The sequence below is a fragment of the Mobula hypostoma genome, chromosome 3 (assembly GCF_963921235.1).
Source record: "Mobula hypostoma chromosome 3, sMobHyp1.1, whole genome shotgun sequence".
Lineage (NCBI taxonomy): Eukaryota > Metazoa > Chordata > Chondrichthyes > Myliobatiformes > Myliobatidae > Mobula > Mobula hypostoma.
This window is the reverse complement of record NC_086099.1, coordinates 176,437,141-176,462,060: the sequence shown is the minus strand read 5'-3', so window position 1 is coordinate 176,462,060 and position 24,920 is coordinate 176,437,141. Positions and strand designations below refer to the sequence as shown.

Sequence of the window (24,920 nt, the reverse complement as noted above, 5' to 3'; positions counted from 1 at the left end):
AATTTTTGAAAATCTTGAAATGAGTTTCATTGATATTCCTTTAAAGAATTGTGTAAATTTTAGTTATGCAGCAGCCTGTAGAGTTACACTCTCTGTTGCCCTGAATATATTGGACTTCTGTTAAACTATGCTAAAGCCTACAATAGTACAAAAATCAGGGAATGAGCAGGCAGCTAAGCATAAGGAAGTTGTATCTTATAATTTTTCTCTGGATCCTGAATACATCCGGTTAATGTTCTCCAAGCAAGTCTTGTGTTTATAAAATGTGTTTTCCCTCAAGGCACTTACCACTGTACTTGCACTGGGTAATTCCTCTGGCTGGATCTTGTATGGCATTTCCTTCACTGCAAATGACACCAGAGAATGCAGAGAGTAATGATTGTTCCTTCTCTGTCAAAAAAAGAGAAAGAAGTGAAAGAGAAAAGCGAGTCCCAGTATTTAACTTTCTAAATTTTTCGCATGCAGGAAATTAAAAAATTTAATTTTATTATCTAGTATTTGCTGGAAAATGTGGCAATTTAGCAAAAAAAACCACACAGCTTTACTCTGACAAACATTGGGAACGACAAATGGTTCTTCAACTATACTGGATACAAATTTTACTTTACTCAGAAATGTACTTACTGAAGTGGATTATGTAAACATTCCCAAATTATTTGGCTTCCTCTGGAGCTAAAGAAGTGCTATTGAGTTTGGAATCAAAGTTTGTAGCTTATTGGTACTTCAAGACTAACATTCATTGTTAGTTTACTTATTAAGGAAAAAGCTGTTGTGTTCCTCTCCTATCGCCTTATAAAGTTTCAGAATAAATGACAAAAGGCATCAAATACATAGTAACAATTCTCTTTTTATTTTCCAGCCCTATTTTATTTTTCCTGCCTCACACCCATCACAGTCCTACTCCTTTCCTTCCTGTTGTTATGATGTGTTTATTACAGTCTTTTTCTGATTCTATTAAACAGTAATTAACTTGAAGCATCATAGTCTCCACAGGCAGGCCAGTCTGTCTGAAGTGTGGAGTATCTCTGATAGTTTCTATCTCCATTTCAGATTTTCAGCTTCTGCAACGTATTCTGTTTGCAAGTGATATTTCAATTCTGATTACAATGGATAATGATTAAATAAATTAATTAAAATTAGTGGCAACTCTCTTTTATAAGAACCTTGCATGGTAGCGCGAAGAAAACAATTGGTAAAATGTTAAGAACTGAAATTTCATTTCCTAATACCAACCAGTGTGAGGTAAAGTACTTTGGATAGTCAAATAGTGATAGTATAGAAACAGTCGAACATTAAGGTGTAATGATTAAGAGGGACCTGAGTATCCAAGTCCCTATTCCCTAAAAGTAGCAGCACAGATAAACCGGATGGTGAGAAAGACATGCGGCATGCTTGCCTTCATAGTTCAGGGCACAGAATACAAGATTCCGGATGTCACAGAGTTAAACAGCACCAAAACAGGCCCTTCAGCCCAACTCCTCGGTGCCGCCGAACACTGGCCAGGGTGCACTTTGAGTACTGTGCACGGGAAGGATGTAATTGCACTGTAGAGAGTGCAGAAGCAGTTAGCCACGGTGCCTCCTGAGTTGGATGTAAGGTCAAAGACCCTTTGTCGGAAGTGGGGGGGGGGGTGACAAACGAAGACTTGCAAAGCTGAAGGGATGGTGGTGAAGGGGTTGCCAGGGTGAACACGGGAATAACTAACGTTATCTGATCAATGAGTGAATGGGAGCAGTTAGAGGGTGAGAAATTACAGAAAAGAATGTAGGAGCTGCAAAATGCAGAGCAGAAAGACATGTGCGGCAGGGCAGGGCAGGCGGGTCCTTCGCTCCCAGTACTTCATCTTCTGTCTGGGTAGTTCGCAGCTTTCTTCACATAATAGAACACAGAACATAGAAACCTATAGCACATTACAGGTCCTGACTGGTTCTGCAACTTCCCCACAACTGCCTGAGAATAACCACAATTATATGGTCCCCTCTGACCGCCACAGGAAGTCAGTGTTGGAGGGCATTCAGAATAGCAGGGGACCCTTGCTGCAACTTTGGGTCTTCTGCATTCACAAGGAAATACCCAAATTGCTCATGGCAGGTAGGAAAAGCGCTAACACTTCCCAACAAACCTGGGCTCAGCTCCCTCAGCTTCTGCATTGCTAATGTTCTTTATCCTCAGTGAGCTATTATATAAAATCAACCTATTATTACAGTGTTTAAATGAGAAAATGTCATGATAAAATTCATGTGTGCAATGAAATCATGACACACATGTCTTATATATCCTTTTCCCTTTGCTTCTTTTCTCTAACAAAAATGTTGAGCAAACCAAGACAGGCAAAATATTGCCCACCCAAAAAAAACGTATAGTAATGGTGTTACGTCTCCTATGTATAATGTGCTTTTATTTCACCATAATCTATAACATTGAGAGCGTAATGATTTACAGCATTAGTTGCCTGGGTATATTCCCCGTCGCTGTCTGTAAGGAGTTTGTACGTTCTCCGCGTGACCATGTAGATTTCCCCTGGGTGCTCCGGAATCCTCCCACATTCCAAAGACGTACAGATTAGCATGTCACATGGGTGCAACTGGGTGGCATGGGCTCCTTTGGCCTGAAGGGCCTGTTACTGTGCTCGAAATAATTCTTAGAAAACAAAAAAAGCTAATTTCTTTGGGCTTCATCTGCTCCACCGCCCCAGAGGTGGCAGTAGTTTTATGGATGTTCTATAACATACATGAACGAGGTTTCTATCCAACCTCTGAAGCAGTCAGGGGAATGACCAAAGAAATTCTCAATGCAATTAACATTTCTGATGGAGAATGATTTGAACTGAGTAGGGTTAATGTTAATTTGGATAATTAGAATACCATTGACAAAAATCACAGTGAGAAATTGCTTACTGCCAGTTGAGGAAGGAAATAATTCAAATTCAGGACATTGAAGTTGAACTGCAAAAAGATTTCAAATTGTTTGGTTAAAATATTGAATCTTCTAACATCTTAATCGTATCCACTGTTATACTATGGTGCTACATGGTATTTAACTTGGCTTTAAAGGAGTAAAATGGAAAATATTTTATTGTTATTTATATCATTTAACTTCATGTTATAAATGACAAAAAAAAACTCCTGCATACTTCCACGTGAGACAGTATACCAAATGTGTCAATGCATGTGAGAAATTCAAACACTATTTTTACCTTGAGTTTTAAAAAAGATTTACCTCTTTACTTCCTAACACAGTTTTCAGAAAATTGCAATTCCCACAGGAAATCCCAAAAAGGCTTTTGGAGTCATGATGCATGATAACAAACTTCTCTCTGGAAATAATTTATCTCAGGAAATTTGACACATCCTATTTCCGGAGTACTGTAGAAACTGAAAAAAAATGCCTGGGCATTTGTGATAAAACTCACTGAAATAAGCAGGCATAAATTGATTAACACATCAACCATGATTACCTCAAAACTACAACTAAAGGAACGTTTTCAACAAATCAGAGTTCATATGGTTTTGCTGTTATGTTAGAGACTAATATATAAATTCTGCGCACCACTGAATCTGCATTGTTTTATTCTAAAAGCCAACATTTTGTAAACACTGAGGGCTAAAATAGCTATGGTGCATATTTCTACATGTAGCGCAGGAAGTGGGTTAACAACTAACAAATTTTGCAATTTAGGCCATAGCACTCAGTGCAGAGAAAATGGTCAGAGAAAAGTCCTGTATGAGTCATCATTCAAAAAGAAGATGTTTTCTCCCCCAATGAAAGCTGGCTTTTGCTGACAAGAAGAATACTTTAAACTTACAAATGGTTCTCTGGAGATTCCACGATGGGAAGGATTACACTACTTCTAAGGCTATGGGATAATCTATAGGAAAGGAATAATATTTCTTAGTTATTCAGATTTAACGGAGAATGTTAAATAAATTGTATAATGTACTAAAGCACAGGTCTTTTGGGTTTCCTTGTTTTGTGGCTGCCTTTAAGGAGACAAATCTCAAGGCTGTACAATGACGATAAGACCATAAAATATAGCAGAATTAGGCCATTTGGCCCATCGGGTCTGCTCCGCCATTTCATCATGGCTGATGCAATTTTCCTCTCAGCCTCATTCTCCTGCCTTCTCCCCCCATCCCTTCATACCATGACCAATCAAGAATCTATCAATCTCTGCTTTGAATATACATAAAGACATGGCCTTCATAGCTGCCTGTGGCAAATAATTTCACAGATTCCCCACTCTCTGGCTAAAGAAATTCCTCCTCATCTCTGTTCTAAAGGGACGCCCCTCTATTTTGAGGCTGTGTCTTCTGGTGCTAGACTCTCCCACCATAGGAGACATCCTTTCCACATCCATCCTATCAAGGTCTTTCACCATTCAATAGGTTTTAATTAGGTCACCTAATAATGTATACACACTTTGATAATAAATGTATTTTGAGCTTTAGAGCACCTCCTCCTTTGCACATTTGCTGCCTTTGTCTTGCATTCTGTAGAAAGGAAATGTCATCCTTACTTCTTTGCAATTGGAAGCTTGTGATCAGCAGTGTACTACAAGGATTGGTAATGGGACCCTCAGACCCCTGTTATATACATCAACAATTTGGATATGTAGGAGCTATGGTTAATGATACAGAGATTGGTGATGTAGTGGAACAAAAGAATAAATGATTTTGGGTACAGAATGATACTGATCAATTAGGAAAGTAAGAGGAGCAATGGCAGATTAAATTAAATTCTGAAAAATGTGATGCATTGCATTTTGGGAGGACTAGTGATTCTGAGGTATACAAAATGAATTTAGGGCTCTTGGAAAACTGAGGAAGAGAAGACATTGCTGTGTTTGTCCAAGGATTCCTAAGTCAGCAGCAAAGGTAAATAAGGTGGTTATAAAGGCATATAGGATACCATAAATCCTTACCGTTTAGGAGGAGGCTATTGACTTGATGACAGTTCATGAAAGAATTCTACTCCCCAATAACTTCTGCTATAATCTATTCTCCACAAATTTCAAACCCCAGATTTCACCACTCATCTGCACACCACAGTTAATTTAATTAACCTATCAATCCTCATACCTTTGAAAGGGGTGAGGGAAGTGGAGAACCAGGGAAAATCCATGTAGACACAGGGAGAACATAGAAACACACAGACAGCACCTGGGTGGAGCTCTTCCAGCTGTTCCATGATGCCACCCAAATGACAGCTCAAAGCAGCTTTATTGCCCCAGTGGTTCCAGGGACATCTGTGTCCCGTGGAGCCAGAGGCCCTAGATCACAGCGAGCCCAATTTAACCTGTCACCATAGGTACAAAGCACCCATGTGTCAACTCTAACTCCACTCTAAACTCAAGAGGTACTTCAGCACTGTATATAAATGAGGCCAATGAATACTAAGAAGCAAAGTGATCTCAATTTTCAGGCACTGAAAGGAAGTGAAGGAAATGAGTGACTTTAAAATTGGTACCTTAACATATAAGATAACTTGTTTCTCATTTGCCTGATTTCACAAGGCTGTCAGATGACGTGCAGCAGATGAAATGCATCATGCACAACTTGCCAAGTCATGATATTGTCTTTAGGTTAGCTTTAACTGATAGAGGACAGGTTTTCCTGTCATCGTCGGGCACGATGGACATCTACCAGCAACTGCTAGTGGTACTCCTTACACCCACAACCTGTATCCCAAAGCCCCAGATAGGATGCCAAGGGTTGATTGTGACTGAAGGTGACAGTGAATGTGCTGAATGTGAAAAGGAAATAGATATATTTTTTTATAAAAACAGGAGGAGAAGCAAATGTTGAGCCTAATGTAAAATATGAGGAGATTAAAGGGTTTGGATAGGTTTCAAAACTAAAGAGTTGACTAGGTTAGAAGGTGTGAGACAAAGATTCAGAGGAAGGTTCAGGAAACAGAGAACACTGCTTCCAATGATACTTTGATGAGGGTGGAATGCACGATAGATCAGAGGCCGAGGAACGGGAAGGGATGTTGCTCAGCTTTTGGTTTCCTAAAAAAAATGTTATTACTATGATAACCATATCAGCAATGGAGCTGCTCCAGTTCTTGACTGTGAATCAGACTGTGGCAAAGACAGGATAGCAGTCCATCTTGCGGAATCTGTCTTCGTCTAACGTGATCTTCTTCAGTGTTATCAAGCTGTGGACAAAAATAATGATCCACACATAATGTAGCAAGGATTTATTTCTTTCAAGATACAGCATGGCAATAGGCCCTTTCAGCCAGAGTATTCACTGCTCAATGACACCTAAGTGACAATTAACCCAGTAATCCATACATCTTTGTAATGTGTGAGGAAAGCAGAGCACCCAGACGAAGGTCACGTAGTCACGGGGGAGAACAGACAAACTCCTTACAGACAGAAGCGGAAATTGAACCCGAGTTGCTGGTGCTGTAAAGCTTTGTGCGAACCAGCCCAACCCTACCTGGGGGAAAGGAGGAAAATGTGCAATCACGAGGAATTCTGCAGATGCTGGAAATTCAAGCAACACACATCAAAGTTGCTGGTGAACGCAGCAGGCCAGGCAGCATCTCTAGGAAGAGGTACGGTCGACATTTCAGGCTGGAACCCTTCGTCAGGACTGAAGGGGGAAGGGGCAGAGGCCCTATAAAGAAGGTGGGGGAGGGTGGGAAGGAGAAGGCTGGTAGGTTCCAGGTGAAAAACCAGTAAGGGGAAAGATAAAGGGGTGGGGGAGGGGAAGCAGGAAGGTGATAGGCTGGAAAGGTGAAGAAGGAATAGGGGAAAACACAATGGGTAGTAGAAGGAGGCAGAACCATGAGGGAGGTGATAGGCAGCTAGGGGAGGGGGCAGAGTGACATAGAGATAGAGGAAGGGAGGGGGAGGGAATTACCGGAAGTTGGAGAATTCTATGTTGCCATGATGAGGCTAAACTCATGTTGGAGGAGCAACACCTCATATACCGTCTAGGTAGTCTCCAGCCCCTTGGTGTGAACATAGAATTCTCCAACTTCCGGTAATTGCCTCGCCCTCCCTTCCCCTATCCCTATGTCACTCTGTCCCCTCCCCCAGCTGCCTATCACCTCCCTCATGGTTCCACCTCCTTCTACTACCCACTGTGTTTTCCCCTATTCCTTCTTCACCTTTCCTGCCTATCCCCTCCCTGCTTCCCCTCCCCCACCCCTTTACCTTTCCCCTTACTGGTTTTTCACCTGGAACCTACCAGCCTTCTCCTTCCCACCCTCCCCCCACCTTCTTTATAGTGCCTCTGCCCCTTCCCTCTACAGTCCTGACGAAGGGTTCCGGCCTGAAACGTCGACTGTACCTCTTCCTAGAGATGCTGCCTGGCCTGCTGCGTTCACCAGCAACTTTAAAATGTGCAATCGACGTTTTGGGTTGAGACTCTTCTGTTCATTTTCCTACCTACTGTAGGTGCTTCCTGACCTGCTGAGTTCCTCCAGCACTTCTTATGGAGCACAAGACGGGTAAGTTGCACTAATGTCTTTGGGGGGCTAGGTTGAAATATGGCTAAAATTTTACTTTGCCCATGGATATTTTAAAAACATACATTTCTAACCTGAGAAAATTTTCCAGGTTATATGTGGGTTATTATGTAAAGAATATTTTGCTTTCTGCAGTCATTTGGGTTTTCATATGTTTTGTGTACACACTTTCCCTTTCCTAGGTACTATTATAGACAGACTCTGTGTGCACAATACACATCGGTCTGAGTCATACCACTTAATAAGCCCAGGTGCAACAGTCCAAAGCCTGCGGGCCCTGCAATCATCTTCCAAGTTTCAATTAAGGGACAATGGCTGGAGTTTCTGGGAGCAATTCAGAAGGTGCAGGAAAGGTACATCCCAAAGAGGAGGAAGTATCCTAAAGGGAGGATGAGGCAATTGTGGCTGACAAGGGAAGTCAAAGACAGCATAAAAGCAAAAGCATATACTGTAGCTAAAGTTAGTGGAAAGTTACAGAGGATTGGGAAGATTTTAAAAACTAACAGAAGGGAATTAAAAGCATTAAGCAGAGAGAAGATGAAATATGAAGGTAAGCTAGCCAATAATATCAAAGAGGCTACCTGATGTTTTTTCTCAGGTATATAAAGAGTAAAAGACAGGCAAGGGTGGATATTGGACCACTGGAAAATTATGCTAGAGAGATAGTAAGAAGGAACAGAGAAATGGTGGACAAACATAGTCAGTACTTTCCATCAGTCTTCACTGTGGAAGACACCAGAAATTCGAGTGTGTCAGGGTGACAGAAAGTGAGTGTATTTGTTATCACTAAAGGTTCTTGAGAAGCTGAAAAGTCTGAAGGTAGATAAGCCAACTGGACCAGATGGACTACATCACAGGTAGCTGAAGAGATTGTGGAGGCATTAGTAATGATTGTTCAAAAATCATGAGATGCTGGAATGGTTACGGAGCTTTGGAAAAATGCAAAGTCACTCCACTTTTTAAGAAGGAAGGGAGGCAAAAGAAAGGAAATTATAGGACGGTTAGCCTGACTTAAGTGGTTGGAGGCCATAATTAAGGATGAGATTTCAGGGTACATGGAAGAACATGATAAAATAGGCCAAAGTCAGCATGGTTTCCTTAAGGGGAAATCTTGACTGTCAAAGTCTGTTGGAATTTTCTGAAGAAATAACAGCCAGATTAAATAAAGGAGAGTCAGTGGATGTTGTTTACTTGGATTTTCAGAAGTCCTTTGACAAGGTGCCACACATGATCCTTCTAAACAAAACAAGAGCCCATGGTATTACAGAAAAGGTGCCATCAGGTGAAGAAGGTTAGATGACTGGCAGTAGCAATGAGACCTTTTCTGGTTTGCCGGTGACTAGTGGTGATCCACAGGTGCCAGTGTTGTGAATGCTTCTTTTCACGTTATATGTAAATGATTTGGATGACAGTATTGATGGATTTGTGGCCAAGTTTTCAGATAGTATGAGGATAGGTGGTAGGCTGAGAAAGCAGGGAGTCTGCAGAAGGACTTGGACAGATTAGGAGAATGGCAAAGAATTGGCAGATGGAATGTACTGTATATGGTCATGCAATTTGGTTGCAGGAATAAAGGCCGAGAGGAATAGAATATAAGTGCAAGGATGTGATGTTCAGTCTTTATAAAGCATTGGTTGGACCATACTTGAGGTATTGAGAGCAGTTTTGGGCACCTTATCCTAGAAAAGATGTGCTGGCATTGGAGAAGGTCCAGAAGAGGTTCATGAAAATGATTCTGAGAATGAAAGAGTAAATGTGTGCGGAGCATTTGGTACATCTGGGCATGTAACTCAATGGAGTTTAGAAGAATGAAGGGGGATTTTATTAAAACCTATTGAATATTGAAAGGTGTGGATAGAGCAGATGTGGGGAGAATGTTTCCTATAGTGGATGAGTCTAGGACTAGAAGGTACGGCTTCAGACTAGAGGGATGTTCATTTATAAGAGAGATGAGAAGGAATTTGTTTAGTCAGAGGGTAGTGAATCTGCGAACTGCCAAAGACGGCTGTGGAGAACAAGTCATTTAATATACTTAAAGCAGAGGTTGATAGGTTCTTGATTAGCTACAGAGAGAGGCAGGAGTATGGAGTTGAGAGGGATAACGTCAGCCATGGTGGAACAGCAGAGCAGACCCAATAGTCTGAATGGCCTAATTCTGTTCCCATGTCTTGTGGATTATGTATGCATTATGACAGGTGAAAGAGACACATAGCTTGCTATAAGCTTTCACAAATCTTCCCTGTTGCGTAATAGTGCAGAAAATGAAAAGGCATTTCAGGATACCCATCAGGTATTATGCATTCAAGTGAACTAATAGTCTGAAAATTAGAGTGTTATGGCAACCCACTTTCTACACAGGTGAACCGCCTCACAAAATGGCGCGCACGTCGGCAGAGAGGCCAGCCCCAAAATGGCGCTGGGCCTTCTTCATCACCAGCAAGGGGAGAAAGCCTGTGCGCGGGAAGAGACTTTTGTAATACACCTCTGACATCATTTCTGCCCGGAGAGGGCGGGAACGAAACTGTGTAAAAGCCAGTGCCGCGAAGTTTGAATAAACTAGTCTCGAGTACAACTTACAGACTGCGTGTCGTTATTTCTAGCTCTGTGTGTAGCACATTACTACAGTGTATTCTTTTTTCTGCAATGGCAGCCACCTTTCACGTTCTAGTAACACACATCAAAGTTGCTGGTGAACGCAGCAGGCCAGGCAGCATCTCTAGGAAGGGTCCTGACGAAGGGTCCCGGCCTGAAACGTCGACTGTACCTCTTCCTAGAGATGCTGCCTGGCCTGCTGCGTTCACCAGCAACTTTGATGTGTGTTGCTTGAATTTCCAGCATCTGCAGAATTCCTGTTGTTTCACGTTCTAGTCTTCAGTTACCCCAAAAATGATTAAGTATCTCTTATTTTTTAACTGAGGCCCTTTCTACTGGTGCCAATGTATCATGCTGATGGATATGACCTGTTTGTGTTACTCCATTATCATCTCGTTTCTATAGCAGAACCAGTCTCATTGTCTCATGCGGAATGGACTCAATGGGCCATACGGCCTAATTCTGCTCCTATGTTTTATTAGAGCTGAACCCTGAAGTGGATTTGCTGGACCACTGTTTCCCCTTTAGCTAAGTGAGCTCAATCCAACCTCTTCTCTTGCAACCCTACAGCTTACAAATACACACACTTACGACTATCCTGAAAGGCCACATCTCCGATTGGATTCCAACCATTTCCCTAAGTACTGGGATCCAGAAAGTACATCATTTCTTCAGCGAAGCAGGGATATGGGAAGGCTGATAGAAGATGGCAATCTGTTGCCTTTTCTATTGCAAGGTTCACAAGCAAATGCACATTGGACACATATAAAAATGAATAGATCTTTCAAGAAAGAGAAAAAAACCAATGATTTATGCTTGCTTCAAGAATTGAAAGATCACTTTCTTGGCCCTGGATATTGAGATGCACAGAAGCAGAAGTTGAGAAAGCCAAGCAAGCACTGGACAAATAATTTTAAAAGCAACATGACACTGAAAACGACGAATGAAACAATGAATTCATTCACTCTCTGGCTGCTGAACTGGTAAAAGAAGTCACAGTGCTAAAGTGTGTGTGAGAGAGAGGCATAAGCTTGTTGTAGAATCTGTGACACAGATGGATTAAGATCATCTGTAAAGGAAGGGCAAAAATCTTTCATCTATGGCCACATGTAGGATGTGTGGCCTTGCTGGATTTTCGTCTAGGCTTATTGGCGTCCACAGATGGAACATATATCATGAGTTTGGGCATCGTCTCCAAAACACATCATTTCCCAATACTCACTAGACCCAGAAAATCTGGAATGCCTGTAGGAAATCCACGGATATCCTCATACTGGTGCCTGCAACCCGCAGCATTTGTCATTGACTTCGCCTGTTCGATTTGAATACTCGTCCTTGAGTTTTACTTTGCTTCAGACTAACAGTAAATGTCTAATCCCAGAACAGTGTTGTAATGGAAGAATACATTGAAAGGTGTGACAGTGGGTAGGCAAATGTTAGTGCATAAAGAAATAACACATATACAGTATTAAAAAAATATATATATTCCTTTAAGACAGAAAACCCCAGAGGAAAAGTGATTCATCTGTGGCTGACAACAGGAGTTAAATACAATGTTAAATCAAAAGAAGTGGCTTGGAAAATTGGCTGAAATAGCAACAAGCCTGAGGATTGGGAGCATTTCAGAACTCAGCAAAGGAAGATCTACGCAATTATAAAGAAAGCCAAAACTGAATATGAGAGTAGACTTGGGAGAAACATTAAATAGACTTTAAGGGCTTTTATAGTTACTTAAAAGGGCAAAGACTAGTGAGACCAATTGTGGGCGACTTTCAGAAGGAAGCAAGAGAATTTATAATGGGGATTAAGGAAATGGCAGAGCAGTTAAACAATTACACTGCACTCCTTCACGAAAGACATGCAAAACCTGCCAGATTTGTCAGGGAATAGAGGGTCTAGTGAGAGTGAGCAAGTGAAGGAGATAAATATTAGTCAAAATTAGTACCAGAAAAGTTGGTGGGTTTGAAAATTGTGAAGACTTGGTAAAATTGCAGCAATAGCAATGGTGCTATAGTATTATCACTGGTTTAATCATCAAGATCTGGGAACCTAGGCTCAAATTCTACCATGCCTGACCATGATAAATTCAAATTCAATATGTCTAATAATGATCAGAAAAATCATAGTTGATTGTTATAAAGATCACCTGGTTCACTCGTGTCTTATGGAGGAGGTGAGGGGCACAGGTTGCAGGCAGGTAGTCTATCCTTATCTGGCCTGGCCTACATGTGACTCCAGACCCACAGCAATGGGCTTCACTCTTACCTGCCTTTAATTGACCTAGCAAGCTATTCAGTTGTCAGAAACAGTGAGAAAGCCACAAGCAAGAGACAGATCTTCCGAAATTGACCTTGGCACCAGAAGAAACAATAGCAAAGTGCCCTGTTGACCCCGTAACACCCTTTGGGGCTTTTGCCAAAATTGAAGTGGTCTCACAGACCAATAGTCTGATGTTGTCATATTCAGAGAATAATATCTTCATAGTAAGATCTCACACACCACCATCTCCATCGTGGGTAATGTCCATACTCACCAGCAGAGGTGAGAATAGTAGTGTTCAGTGTGATGGAACCACCCTAGGTTCCTCAGGATTGGGTCTGGATCTTAGGAAATCTCATGGCATCAAGTTAAATTCTGGCAAAGAACCCTTCTACTGATTACCACTTACCAGTCCTGTTTGGCTGATGACCAATACTGCTCCACGTAGAGCACCAGCCAGAGGAGACACTGAGATGGCAAAAGTGCAAACTGTTTTCTGGATGGGGGAGTTCAATGTCCATCACCACGTGTGGCTTGGTAGCACAATGACTGACTGGGATGGAGAATTGTTGAATAATCTTGCGGCTAAAATCGTGTCTATGGCAGGTGGTGAGGGAACGAACGAGGGAGAGAAACCTACTTGATCTCATCGTCACTAGTCTACGTGTTGCAGATGCATTTGTCCGTCACAGTGGCCGTAGCTAAGTCCTTGTGAAGATGAAAACCTGGCTTCACGGTGAACATGCACTTTATTGTGTGTTGTACCACCACTATGCCAAGTGGAGCAGATTGCAAACAGATCCAGCAGCTCAGGACAGGGCATCCATTAGGCGCCTTGGGCCATCAGGGGTAGCTGCAATGTACTGAACCGCAGTCTGTAACCTCGTGGTCTGGTATACCCCCCCCCACCCTGCTCTAGCATCACTGTCAAACCCCAGGGATCAACTCTGGTTCAATGAAGAATGCAGGAGAGCACGTCCTGCAGCAGGCACACTTTAGAACGAGCAACTAGACAAGCCAGATATAAACAGCACCCAATAGACTGAACTAAGCAAGTCTACAACGACAACCTGCTCAGTAGGTACCTCACCCACGACCATTCATTCAATTCACACTGATGCACAGTATCGGCAGTTTGTACCATCAGAGAATGCACTACAGCGACTTTCAACCCACCCCCACCTCAACAATTTACAAGGACAGGGGTAGCACATGTACGGGAAGACCACTGCCTGCAATTCGCCCTCCAAGCCAAACTCCATTCTGAATGAGAAACATATTGCCATTCCTTCCCTCTCATTGGGTCAAAATACTGGCTACCAGCACCGTGGGTGCACCCATACTTCAAAGACTGCAGTGACTCAAGAACATAATTCACCTCCACCTTCTAAAAGGGAATTCGGGATGGGGAATTAAATTCCAGCTCAGCCAGCGAAGTTCAGGGTTCAAAGTATGTATAAATTACACAACCTTAAGATTTGTCTCCTTACACGGCACCACGAAACATGAAACCCAAAAGGACGCATTTAAAAAAAAGACCAACTTAACACCTAATGTGCAGAGAGAGAAAAAAAGCACAAATCGTGAGAACAATAAAAGCAGGCGACAGCATTCAGAACGAAAGTGAGTCCGTAGGGTCAGAGGCTGAAGCGGCCGCAGCCGGCCACAGTATCAGCCTCACTGCAGCGAAGAGCAGAGCAAACGACATGGAGCAGTGGGCAGAACCGGCCCACCCCTGGCCTCCGGTCCCAACACCCTGCCTTTTCATCCATCATTCCTGGCATTTAAATTGTCCAGACACTGGGTTGTCCCTTGCTCTAAGAACTAGGCCCTGTCACATCGATATGCTTGGCCCACTACCATGTTATAGCTTGTACCCGGTCCTTCCAAGTCGGCCTGGCGCTTAGATCAGTCCAATCTCGCTCTCGGTTTAGGTGGATGGGCTCCGAAACTCCTCTGGTCTGACTCTTCTCCACTTCGCATGATCCGACTCTGTCTCAACCATGTCTTGACCTCGTACCCACCACTTCTCCTCAAACATGCCTTGACCACTCTCCGACTTTGATCACGCGCCTCGAACCTCAAGTCAGCCTCCCCTTGCCACTTCATTGATTGCGGTGATCGTTTACCATAATTTTCCACAGAAGTGTTATGAATAAAGTATTTAGTCATATTTCTTGCTTCATGAACCCCCAGTAGGCTATTGCTCATCCTCAGAAGGTCCATCTTATCTCATTCCCTTGAATGAATAAAAAAATGAATTTGGAAGAAGCAACTTTTGAGATACATATTTGAGGGTCTCGTTATCGCCTTCCAAACTTTCAGCGATTCCTTATTGTTTTTGTGCATTGGAGTGAATAGCTTGACTCTATCATGTTAGAAAGGATGGACAGAGAATATTGAGAACAAGAATAATGAGTCTTTGCAAGATCAATGTTGCATTGTCCCTCTTATGCATGAAAGGAGATACCAGTGCAGATTTACTGGACTGGTTCCAGAATCTCCAGTAGGAGATACTGACTAAACTGAGACTATAGTGTCCAGGTCAGCAGAATGAGAGGAAACATTATTTAAACTTACAAAATTCATGTAGTTTAGATACACAGGGGTTTCTCCTGGTTGAGGAGTTTAGGAACACCAGTCAGAATAAGGTGATAGGATTGAGATGAGGAGAAGTTTCATCATGCAGCAGCCTGTGGATACTCAGACATGATGTTCATTCAAAACAGGAAGTGATGGATTTTTGGTCATTAATACATCATTGTGTACCCCAACACAATATTTCTACTGAAAGGTTTAGGAGCACTACTGGAAAATGGCTCTAAGGGGAAGACCAACCATTATCTTTACGAAGCAAGCTCAAAGGGCCAACGGGCTTACTCCTGCCTCAATTTCATATATTAAAACAATCACATTGAGTAGTTTACTTGCTGCAAAATACCCATTTAGAGGGAAACTATGGTCTGTTATGCTGATAAGTAAGACTGCATTTGCCAAAAAAATAGATTTTATCTAAAATCATTTAACTGGTTTAATAGGTTTACTGCAGTCCATATAGATAAAACATCCAAAGCCATACCCTCATCAATCATCTTCGTATCCTCCTCATAAAACTCAATCAAGTTTGTAAACATGACCTTCCACATGCAGATCTGTGTTGACTCTCCATAATAAGTCTATGCTTTTCTGGATCCTATCCTCAAGAATCTTCTCCAATAATTTCCCTACCACTGATGTAAGACTGACCGACATACAAGTTCCTGGGTTGTCTCTGCTGCCATTCTTAAACAAAGGAGCACCTTTGGCTACTCTCATGCCCTCTGAGAGCTTTCCTGCAGCTAGAGGACACAAAGATCTCTGTCAAGGCCCCAGCAATCTCCTCACATGCCCCTCTGAATAATCTGGAATAGATCCCATCAGACCCTGTGTACATGTCTACCTTAATACTGTTCAAGAGACCCAATACCACCATTTTCTTGAAATCAACATTCCTGAGAACATCAGCAGGCTTCTCCAAGCCCTATTTGGTAAATATCAATGCAAAGTATCTGATTTTCTCTATGTGTAAATTCTCTCCTTTGTCTTTGCGTAGTCCTATCCTCTCCCTAGTTACCCTTTGTTTTTAATGTATGCATAAAATGCTTTGGGATTTTAAAAAATCCTATTCAACATGGACATTGCATGGACCCTTTAAGCCCTCATGATTCCATTCTCTCCAGCCTTTGTTATGCTCCTCAAAGGCCTTTGTCTGATTTCAGCCCCCTAAACCTTATACAGTATATACTTCCTTTTTACAGTTGACTATATTTGCAACATCTCTCATCATTCGCGGTTCCTGATCCTTCCCATCCTTGCCTTTCTTCTTCACAAGACCAGGCTCATCCTGAATTCTGACCAGCTGGTCTCTAAGTGACTTCCACATGCCAGATGTGGATTTACAAAATAACAGCTGCTCCCAATCTATTCTCCTCAGCTTCTACAGAACACTGTTGCAATTAACCATTCCTCATTTTAGCACTTCCCCCCCCCCAAAAGGTCCTAGCTTATTTTTATTAATAACTATCTGAAAACTTATGGAGTTATGATCCTGGTTTCCAAAAGGCTTTTTCACTGCCTGCGATCATCTGGCCAGGTCTACTACACTAAGCAACATTTAGTATGCCTCCTTCCACAGCTGAAGTATCTACGTACTGTGCTAAGAAACCTTCTTGGATGTACTGAACAAATGGTGTCCCATCTAAACCTCTGGCACTAAGAGAGTCCCTCTCATTATTAGGGAAATTAAAGTCATCCACTATTGCTTCTCAGTTGACTAAGGGTCTTCAGCATTCTATCAGAGCCCGCCAACCTTTTAGCAACATTATGGTACACAGCCTATAATGGTGGACAGTCCGTGTGGGAGGGAGGAAAGGGGCTTGTTTTGCTGATGCTGTTTTGTTGCTTGTTGTGTTCTGTGTTGTTTTGCTGAGCAAGGTGGGCATGCTATGTTGGTGTGACACTGGCAGTCCATCCTCAGCACACCATTAACGCAACCAGTCCATTTCACATTATGTTTCAAAGTCCTTGCGATAAATAAATGAATCTGAATCTGAATCTAGAAAGGTGAAAAAGGCTGTTTTTACTGTGAATCACAAATATCATTTTACTTTCTGATCAAGGACCTGATTTTTATTGTTTGGATTGTTCAAGTCAAGTGCACTATGATTTCCACGTGTTTGAAACATCAGCTGCTTTAACAACATGCATTGTTGATCATTTTCACATAGATTATCTTGGCATTTGCTTCTTCCCAATTTAAAACAATAGATTCAATTAGGTTTGAAAACAAGTCAACAATCTAAATAAGTTTTTAAAAGAAGTTTTTACCAGATCCAGATTTAGCTGACTGACTTATTAAACTTTGATGTGGAATATTTGAAAGCTAGCCATAGAGCTAAAATGGCAATTCTGCAAACAAAAACTGTGTTGGGCTTATCTTCCGTTTCATCCAAATCAGTGTCATCTAACTGCCATTCAGGGAAATAGGAAGGGTTTCTGGCTCCAATTTGCTCTTTTGGAATATGGCAATTATAAAAAAAGTTGTAATATCATGTCTGGGTCCTTTCACCCCAAATTCGGTGAATAAAAAAGACACAAAATCTTTAAATTTTCCCCAAATATTTCTGTTTTTTTGACATGTACTATTAGATAGTTTTCAATAAACAAAGTGTCTGAGCCAATGCAAATATATTGCAGTTTGGATGAGAAATGGCACCAGATACAATATCCTTGCCTGAGCCAGAATTAAGTCTGTTTTTTCCATGTTGGAACGCAAGCCCAATGTATCAGCTTCCTGTCTGAGATGGTTCCAATTCATGAAGCCAAACACTGCAATCTCTACTCTTTACACAGTACAGCCAGATTAAAAATAAACACCACTTGGATCTGTCAAATATGTCATTCCCATATTCTTTCTAATGATTAAATATTTCCTTATTGGATGTAGCTAAGAAATCTTCTGGTCTGAGTGCTGTGACAACAAGTTAGAATGGGTTGTTAGCACTTCCTCATCATTAGATCAATCCGTGTCATGGCAATTAAAAATGTACTGTATATAAGAGAAGTGACAAGTGAAGTTTATCAAGGACGGACAACATCTGATGAGCGGTTGCCAATATGTCCTTCTTCTCTTATTGCTTATTGACTTCAAAAACATCTGAAGGCATTGCCATGTGCTTATGGTCCATTGAGAGTACTGAGCACATGCATAAAATCAAAATCTAAGCAAAAGCAGAGCACAAACTTCAATGCTGGTATTATTATGCATATTAATGATCCATATGCGAATAGAGGAGGTATAGTTATTAAATCTGTAGATGGAACGAAGATCGGTGATGTTGTGGGTAGTGAGGAGAGTAACCTTTCACTACAGAATGGCATTGATCAGTTGACAGGGCAGAGATGTGGAAGATGGAAATTAATCCTGAAAAGAAACAAAAGCATTACATTTTGGGAGGACTAATAAGGCTAGGGTATTCACAATGAATTGGAGGGCTCTAAGAAATACAGAGACCTTAGTGGACGTAGCCAAGGATCCCTCCAGACTGCAAACTAATAGATGAGGTGATGAAGAAGGCAAGGGGATATTTGCAGACACTTACAATCCAAGAGCAGAGGGTGAGATGTTCTAGAACAATTACATAAATCTTTAATGAGGTACAGCTGGAGTAGTATGCACAGATTTGGTCACCATACTGTGCATTTGTACTGGAGAGGTTACAGAGTTGATTCACCATGGAACACCTCAGCTGTGAACTAAGATAGGATTGACTGGGTTTGTTTTCCTTGGAGTTCAGAAGGCTGAAGGGAGACTTGATACAAAATTATGAGGGGCTTAGATAAGAGGAAATATTTTCTATCATTTCTGCGAACAGAACTTGTTCACAGATAATATGAGGAAGAATGCTTTCATTCAGAGAGGGAATAGAAATCTGGAACACACTGCATTAAGCCAATACTCCCACAACATTTAAGTACAGTATTTAAATGAGCACCTTTGAAATATTGAAGTATGGAAGGCTGAATGTTGGGAGATGGGATAAGTACAGACGGGAACCAATGATAAGTTGGCGACAGAACTGTTTGCATCACTATATGATTCTATAGCCTTACGACAAATTTATAATTTTTTTTGAAAAGGTAAGCCATTAATATTTATTCAAAGATTCAAAGCACATTTACTATCAAAGAATGTATAAATTATACACCTTGAAATTTGTCTGCTTATAGGCAGTCACAAAGCTAATAACTAATAAACTCGAATAACCTAATTAAGACCAAAAACCACCTCACAGAGAAAGAGAAAAAAAAACAAATCTAGTAAACAGTAGAAGCAAACCAACAGCATCCCGAACTAGAGCGAGTCTCAGATCTACTCCCAGAGCAGGCCCAAGCCAAGCCTTGGCCCCCAGTTTTCACACCAGCAGGGCAGAAATTCTCAGCAGCCGGATCAGTTCACAGCCTTGGCGCCACGGAGAAAGGAATGAACATTCGTGGAGGAGCGAATGAGATCAGCCCGATGCTCGCGCTTCCAGTCTATCTGCTGCATCGCTCCCCCTCCACCCCTGGTTTTCAAGGTGGCAACCATCATTCCAGCGCCAAAGAAGGCAACAGTATCCTGCTTAAATGACTACCATCTGGTGGCATTGGCATTAGCATCAGCCATTATGAAATGATTTGAGCGGCTGGTTATGGAGCACATTAAAGCCTTTCTCCTGGCTACACTGGACTCTTTCCAGTTTGCTTATCACTCAAATCGATCCACTGATGATGCAATAGCCTCTGCCCTCCACTCTGTCTTATCCCACCTGGAAAATATGGCCTCATTGGTCAGACTGCTCTTCATAGACTTCAGTACAGCGTTCAACACCAGCATACCCCAGAAACTGTCCTCGCTGGGTCTCAACACCTCCCTCTGCAACTGGATACTGGACTTCTTAATAGTAAGGCTGAAGTAAGTCTGTGTGGGCAGCAATGTCTCTCGCCCCATTACGCTGAGCACTGGCACTCCCCAAGGCTGTGCGCTCAGCCCACCGCTGTCCACACGGCTGACACATGACTGTGTCGCTACCAGCTCAAACCACGTCATCAACCACGTCAACACAACAGTGGTTGGCCTCATAAGAATGATGACGAGACAGGGTATACGGAGGAAGTGGAGTGGCTGGTGGATTGGTGTGAGAAGAATAACCTAAGCCTGAACGTACAGAAGACAAAGGAAATCATTATGGACTTCAGGAAGGTGTGCACAAATATCCCCCTCTGAGAATACATGGCTCCTCCGTAGACAGAGTTAAGTACAGCAAGTTCCTGGGAGTTGACATCATGGATGACCTCAGCTGGTCTCCTAATATCACCTCCCTGAACAAGAAGGCACTGCAGGAGCTCCGCTTCCTAAGAAGATTGAGGCAAGCAAGGCATCCCCTCCCACCCCACCCGCCACCCCCCACCATCTTAAACACATTTTACAGGAGTACAATTGGGAGTATCCTGACAAGTTGCATCTCCATCTAGTATGCGAGTAGTCAAACATTGGACCAAAATCCCTACAAACAACTGTGAGAACAGCTGAGAGGATCATAGGGGTCTCCCTACCATTTATCAGGAGCACTACATATGCAAGTCCCTTGGTATTACCAAGGATCCTATCCACCCATCCAGCATCCTCTTTGACTTTCTACCATCAGGCAGGAGACTACGATGTATAAAAACAAGAACGGCCAGGATGAGAAACAGTTTCCTCCCCCAGGCCATTAGGCTTTTGAACTCCCTGCCACATCGTATTTGAAATGTCACTGGTTAAGCTGTCCCGTACCTTACACTATTTAATATTAATGCACTTTAGTTTGTTATTTGTGTGTGATTCATCTGTAGCTTTTCTCCTTACCTTCATGTTATCATGTGCTATGTATACTCCTGTGATCTACACCCTGGTTCAGAGAAACACTGTCTCGTTTCTCTATACATTATATGGTTATATATATTAAATACATGTATATAGTTAAATGATAATAAACTTGATCTGACATGACACGAGGGAAGGTAAAAGAAAGTTTGAGACCACTTTGTATTTAATTCCCTTTACAACAAACAACCATGTTCTTTTGCTTTCCTCATTATTTACTGTAGCTGCATACCAGTATTTTGCAAGTCATATCCAATTCACCAGGATCACTCTTAGGTTTTTCACCATTTAGATATCATCTTACATTTTCTTGTTAAATTGGACAGCTTTGCACTTTCTTATATTATACTCCTTTTGTCAGATCTCTACCCACTCATTTAATCAACAGTATCCCTTTGTAGCCTCCATCCAAGTTAATTTGAATAAAAAGTTGAGGCCTTAACACAGAACGCCATGGCATTCCCCTCATTTCATTTTGTCAACTGAAAAACAAACATTTATACCTGATCTCTATTTCCTGGTGGCCATTCATTCTTCTTTCCACCCCTACATGTACCCCTATATCATAAATTTTATTTTCCGTAATAAACTTGGAGGCAGCACTTTAGTAGAGCATTTCTATTGTTTCCTTTATCAACAGCTCATGTGTTTCTTCAAAGGGCTTCTATAAATTGGTATAAATAAAAATAATTTCCTCTTAACAAAACCATCTGGTCTTCTCTTTAAATTTGAATTTTCGTTAAATGCCTTGTCAGAATGTCTTTAATATTTTTTTCCTTTCAGAAGCGTTAAGCTAACTGACCTATAATTTTCAGCAACGCACACAAAATGCTGGAGGAACTCCGCAGACCGGGCAGCATCTATGGAAAAAAGTACAGTTAACCTTCTAGCCTGAGACCCTTTGGCAGGGCTGTCCTGCTGAAGGGTCTTGGCCCGAAACATTGACAGTCCTGCCAAAGATCTCAGCCTGAAACATCGTCAGACCTGCCAAAGGATCTCGGCTCGAAACATCGACTGTACTTTTCCCGTAGATGCTGCCTGGCCTGCTGAGTTCCTCCAGCATTTTGTGTGTGTTGCTTGGATTTCCAGCATCTGCAGATTCTCTCATGTTGATAATTTTCTGCCTTCCCTCTCTAATGGCTATGTGGATTTGGTACAGAGGAGGAGTTGAGGTTTGTGGTAAATCAGCCATTATTATACTGAATGGTGCAACAGTCTTGAAGTCTAGTGGCCCACTCCTGCTCCTATTTTCTTGTATTCTCTCAATTTGAATAGAGGACTGTTAGGAATCACAAGACACTGCAGATGCTCAAATCTGGAATAACAAAACGAACTGCTAGAGCAGAGACTTAGGGGGCCAATAAATGTTGATCCCTTTGCTTCCTCTGTTGATTTCCTTCAACTCTTTTTTTGTCATTGGATGTTTTGGATTGGCTAATGATCCTCAGAAGGATTTATTGCTTGAGGAGCTCTCCCTGTGAAACACCAGGTCCCACAGAATTTGACGCAGATCACATGAGGCTCAGAGGAACTTTGTATCAGGATTGCAAGAAGCAGTTTGGGAATTGTAACCAGTTAGTGTCCTGTGGGGCTTCTACTGGTACATCTAAAACCTGGATATCACACTGCAGTCTGCAGTATCAGCCAGTTCCCAGGCCAATCACTAAGACAGAACTTAGCCAAGAGTTGTTTTTCCCTTTTCACTCCTCAACCTACTGGCTAGCAATGAGCTGGAAGCTTATGTAGAAAAGAACAACGCAGAAGTCACTGTTTTCCTTGCAGCCTGGTCAAATATCAGTTCAGTTCTAAATTTTGTAGTTTGATAAAAGAATGCTAGACTTTTGTTATGTTTTTGCAAATCACTGATGTTTGTTTCAAAGCAGAATTACTCACAGCCTACAATCTTTTATTATATTTGGGCCTCCAGCCCATTCCTCCTTAAGCCCAAGTCTTATTTTTAGAAAAGACCCTCAGAATTTTGTAAATATTCTGGACCGATAGTTCCATGCGAGCAGCACTTAGAGCGTGACATCGAGCTTACATCACTGGAGATCAGCTAGAGCTCAAGAAATGTAGCTATGATCTGCACAAAACTATCAAGGGTGTGAAACGACAATATAGGGAGAAGACTGAGTCAAGAGTCACAACAAATAGCACATATGGCTTGTGATGAGGGCTGCATACCATCGCAGACTTCAAAGCCAAACGTTGTGGTGCCGCCAACATCGCGGCCTCTCTCCAACATGAGCTCAATCGCTTTTATACTCAGTTCAATGTCGCTAACTCTGAGAATCCACGGGAAGCCACCACTACAACCTGCAACCCGGTCATCTCTGAGGCTGAGGTACGCAGATGCTTCCAACAAGTGGACAGTCACAAGACTGTGGGACCAGACGGCATCCCAGGGCGAGTACTCAGGATGTGCGCAGCACAACTGGTAGGTTTGTTTACTGACCTTTTTAATCTCTCCCTCTCCCAGTGTAGAGTGCCCTCCTGCTTCAAAACATCCACCATTGTCACCACATTTTAGGTGTACCAAAAAAGACCAAGGTAACATGCCTGAATGACTGGCGTCCTGTCGCACTCTTCTCAATAATAAGCAAATGCTTTGAGAGGCTGGTCAAGGATTAAATCTGCAGCTTGCTACCACCCAAACTCGACCCCCTACGATTCGCCTACTGACACAACCGATCGACAGATGATACAATAGCCACTGCTCTACATACTGTCCTTACACAACTAGAGAAGAAGGATGCTTATGTGAGAATGCTGTTCCTGTTCAGCATTCAACACCATAGTTCCATCAGGCTCGATAAGAAGCTCAGAGACCTCGGCCTCGACCCTGCCTTGTGCAGCTGGATCCTGGATTTCCTGTCAGATCGCCAGCAGGTTGTAAAAGTAGGCTCCCTCAGCTCCAACCCTCTGACTCTCAATACAGGAGCCCCCAGGGCAGCGTACTGAGTCCCCTCCTTTCCTCCCTGTATACCCATGACTGTATCACCACCCACAGCTCCAATCTGCTAATTAAGTTTGCTGACAACACTATACTGATTGGCCTTATCTCAAACAATAATGAGGTGGCCTACAGGGAAGAAGTGATCTCTCTGACACAGTGGTGTCAAGAAAACGTCCTCTTCCTCAATGTCACAAAAACAAAGAAGCTGGTTGCAAATTACAGGAGGAATGGAGATGGGCTAACCCCTATTGACATCAATGGATCTGGGGTTGAGAGGGTAAACAGCTTCAAGTTCCTCGGCAGCCACATCACCGAGGACCCCACGTGGTCTGTACACACCAGCTGTGTGGTGAGAAAAGGAATAACAGTGCCACTTTCACCTCAGACGGTTGAGGAAGTTTGATATGGGCCCCCAGATTCTAAGGACTTTCTACTGGAACACAATTGAGAGCATCCTGACTGGCTACATCACTGCCTGGTATGGGAACTGTACCTCTCTTAATCACAGGACTCTGTAGAGAGTGGTGCGGATAGCCCAGCACATCTGTAGTTTTGAACTTCCCATGTTTCAGGACATTTACAAGGATAGGTGTGTAAAAAGGACCCGTAGGATCACTGGGGGCCTAAGTCACCCCAACCACAATCTAGTCCAGCTGCTACCATCTGGGAAGTGGTACTGCAGCATAAAAGCCAGGACCAACAGGCTCCGGGACAGCTTCTTCTAACAGGCCATCAGACTAGTGAACTCATGCTGACTTGGATGTACTCTATATTACATTGTCTGTTCTACTTATTAGAAATTATTATAAATTACTATGATTGCACATTGCATATTTAGATGGAGACATAACAAAGATTTTTACTCATGTACGTGAAGGATGTAAGTAATAAAGTCAATTCAATTCAATATTTTGGGCAATTGAACCCATATTTTAACCATTCCATCACTGATAATTATGCCTCCAATTGTCTAGGTTCTTAGTTCTGAAAGTCCTTCTTCGGACCTCTCTACCTCTGCATCTTTCATATTTTACAGTTCTCCCCAATATCTGCCCTGGTATTCTGTTTCATGGCTCATAGCCAGTTGTGTCCAATAACCATCCTGTGATGTGATCTGGGATATTTTACTTTATTAAAAGAGCTTTCTATGTACAAGTTGTAGATATTATTTCTCTGAATAAACAATCT

General features: G+C 42.2%; 1 protein-coding gene across 2 annotated transcripts in view; it reads right to left on the bottom strand.

Annotated features, from left to right (window-relative positions):
* Positions 1-24,920, bottom strand: part of itga8 (integrin, alpha 8) — a 277,443-nt gene that overhangs the window by 17,630 nt on the left and 234,893 nt on the right. For both annotated transcript variants that reach the window (XM_063044126.1, XM_063044127.1), the window contains one exon: positions 289-390. In XM_063044126.1, the coding sequence (XP_062900196.1) occupies positions 289-390 (102 nt within the window). The remainder of the gene's footprint in view (positions 1-288; positions 391-24,920) is intronic.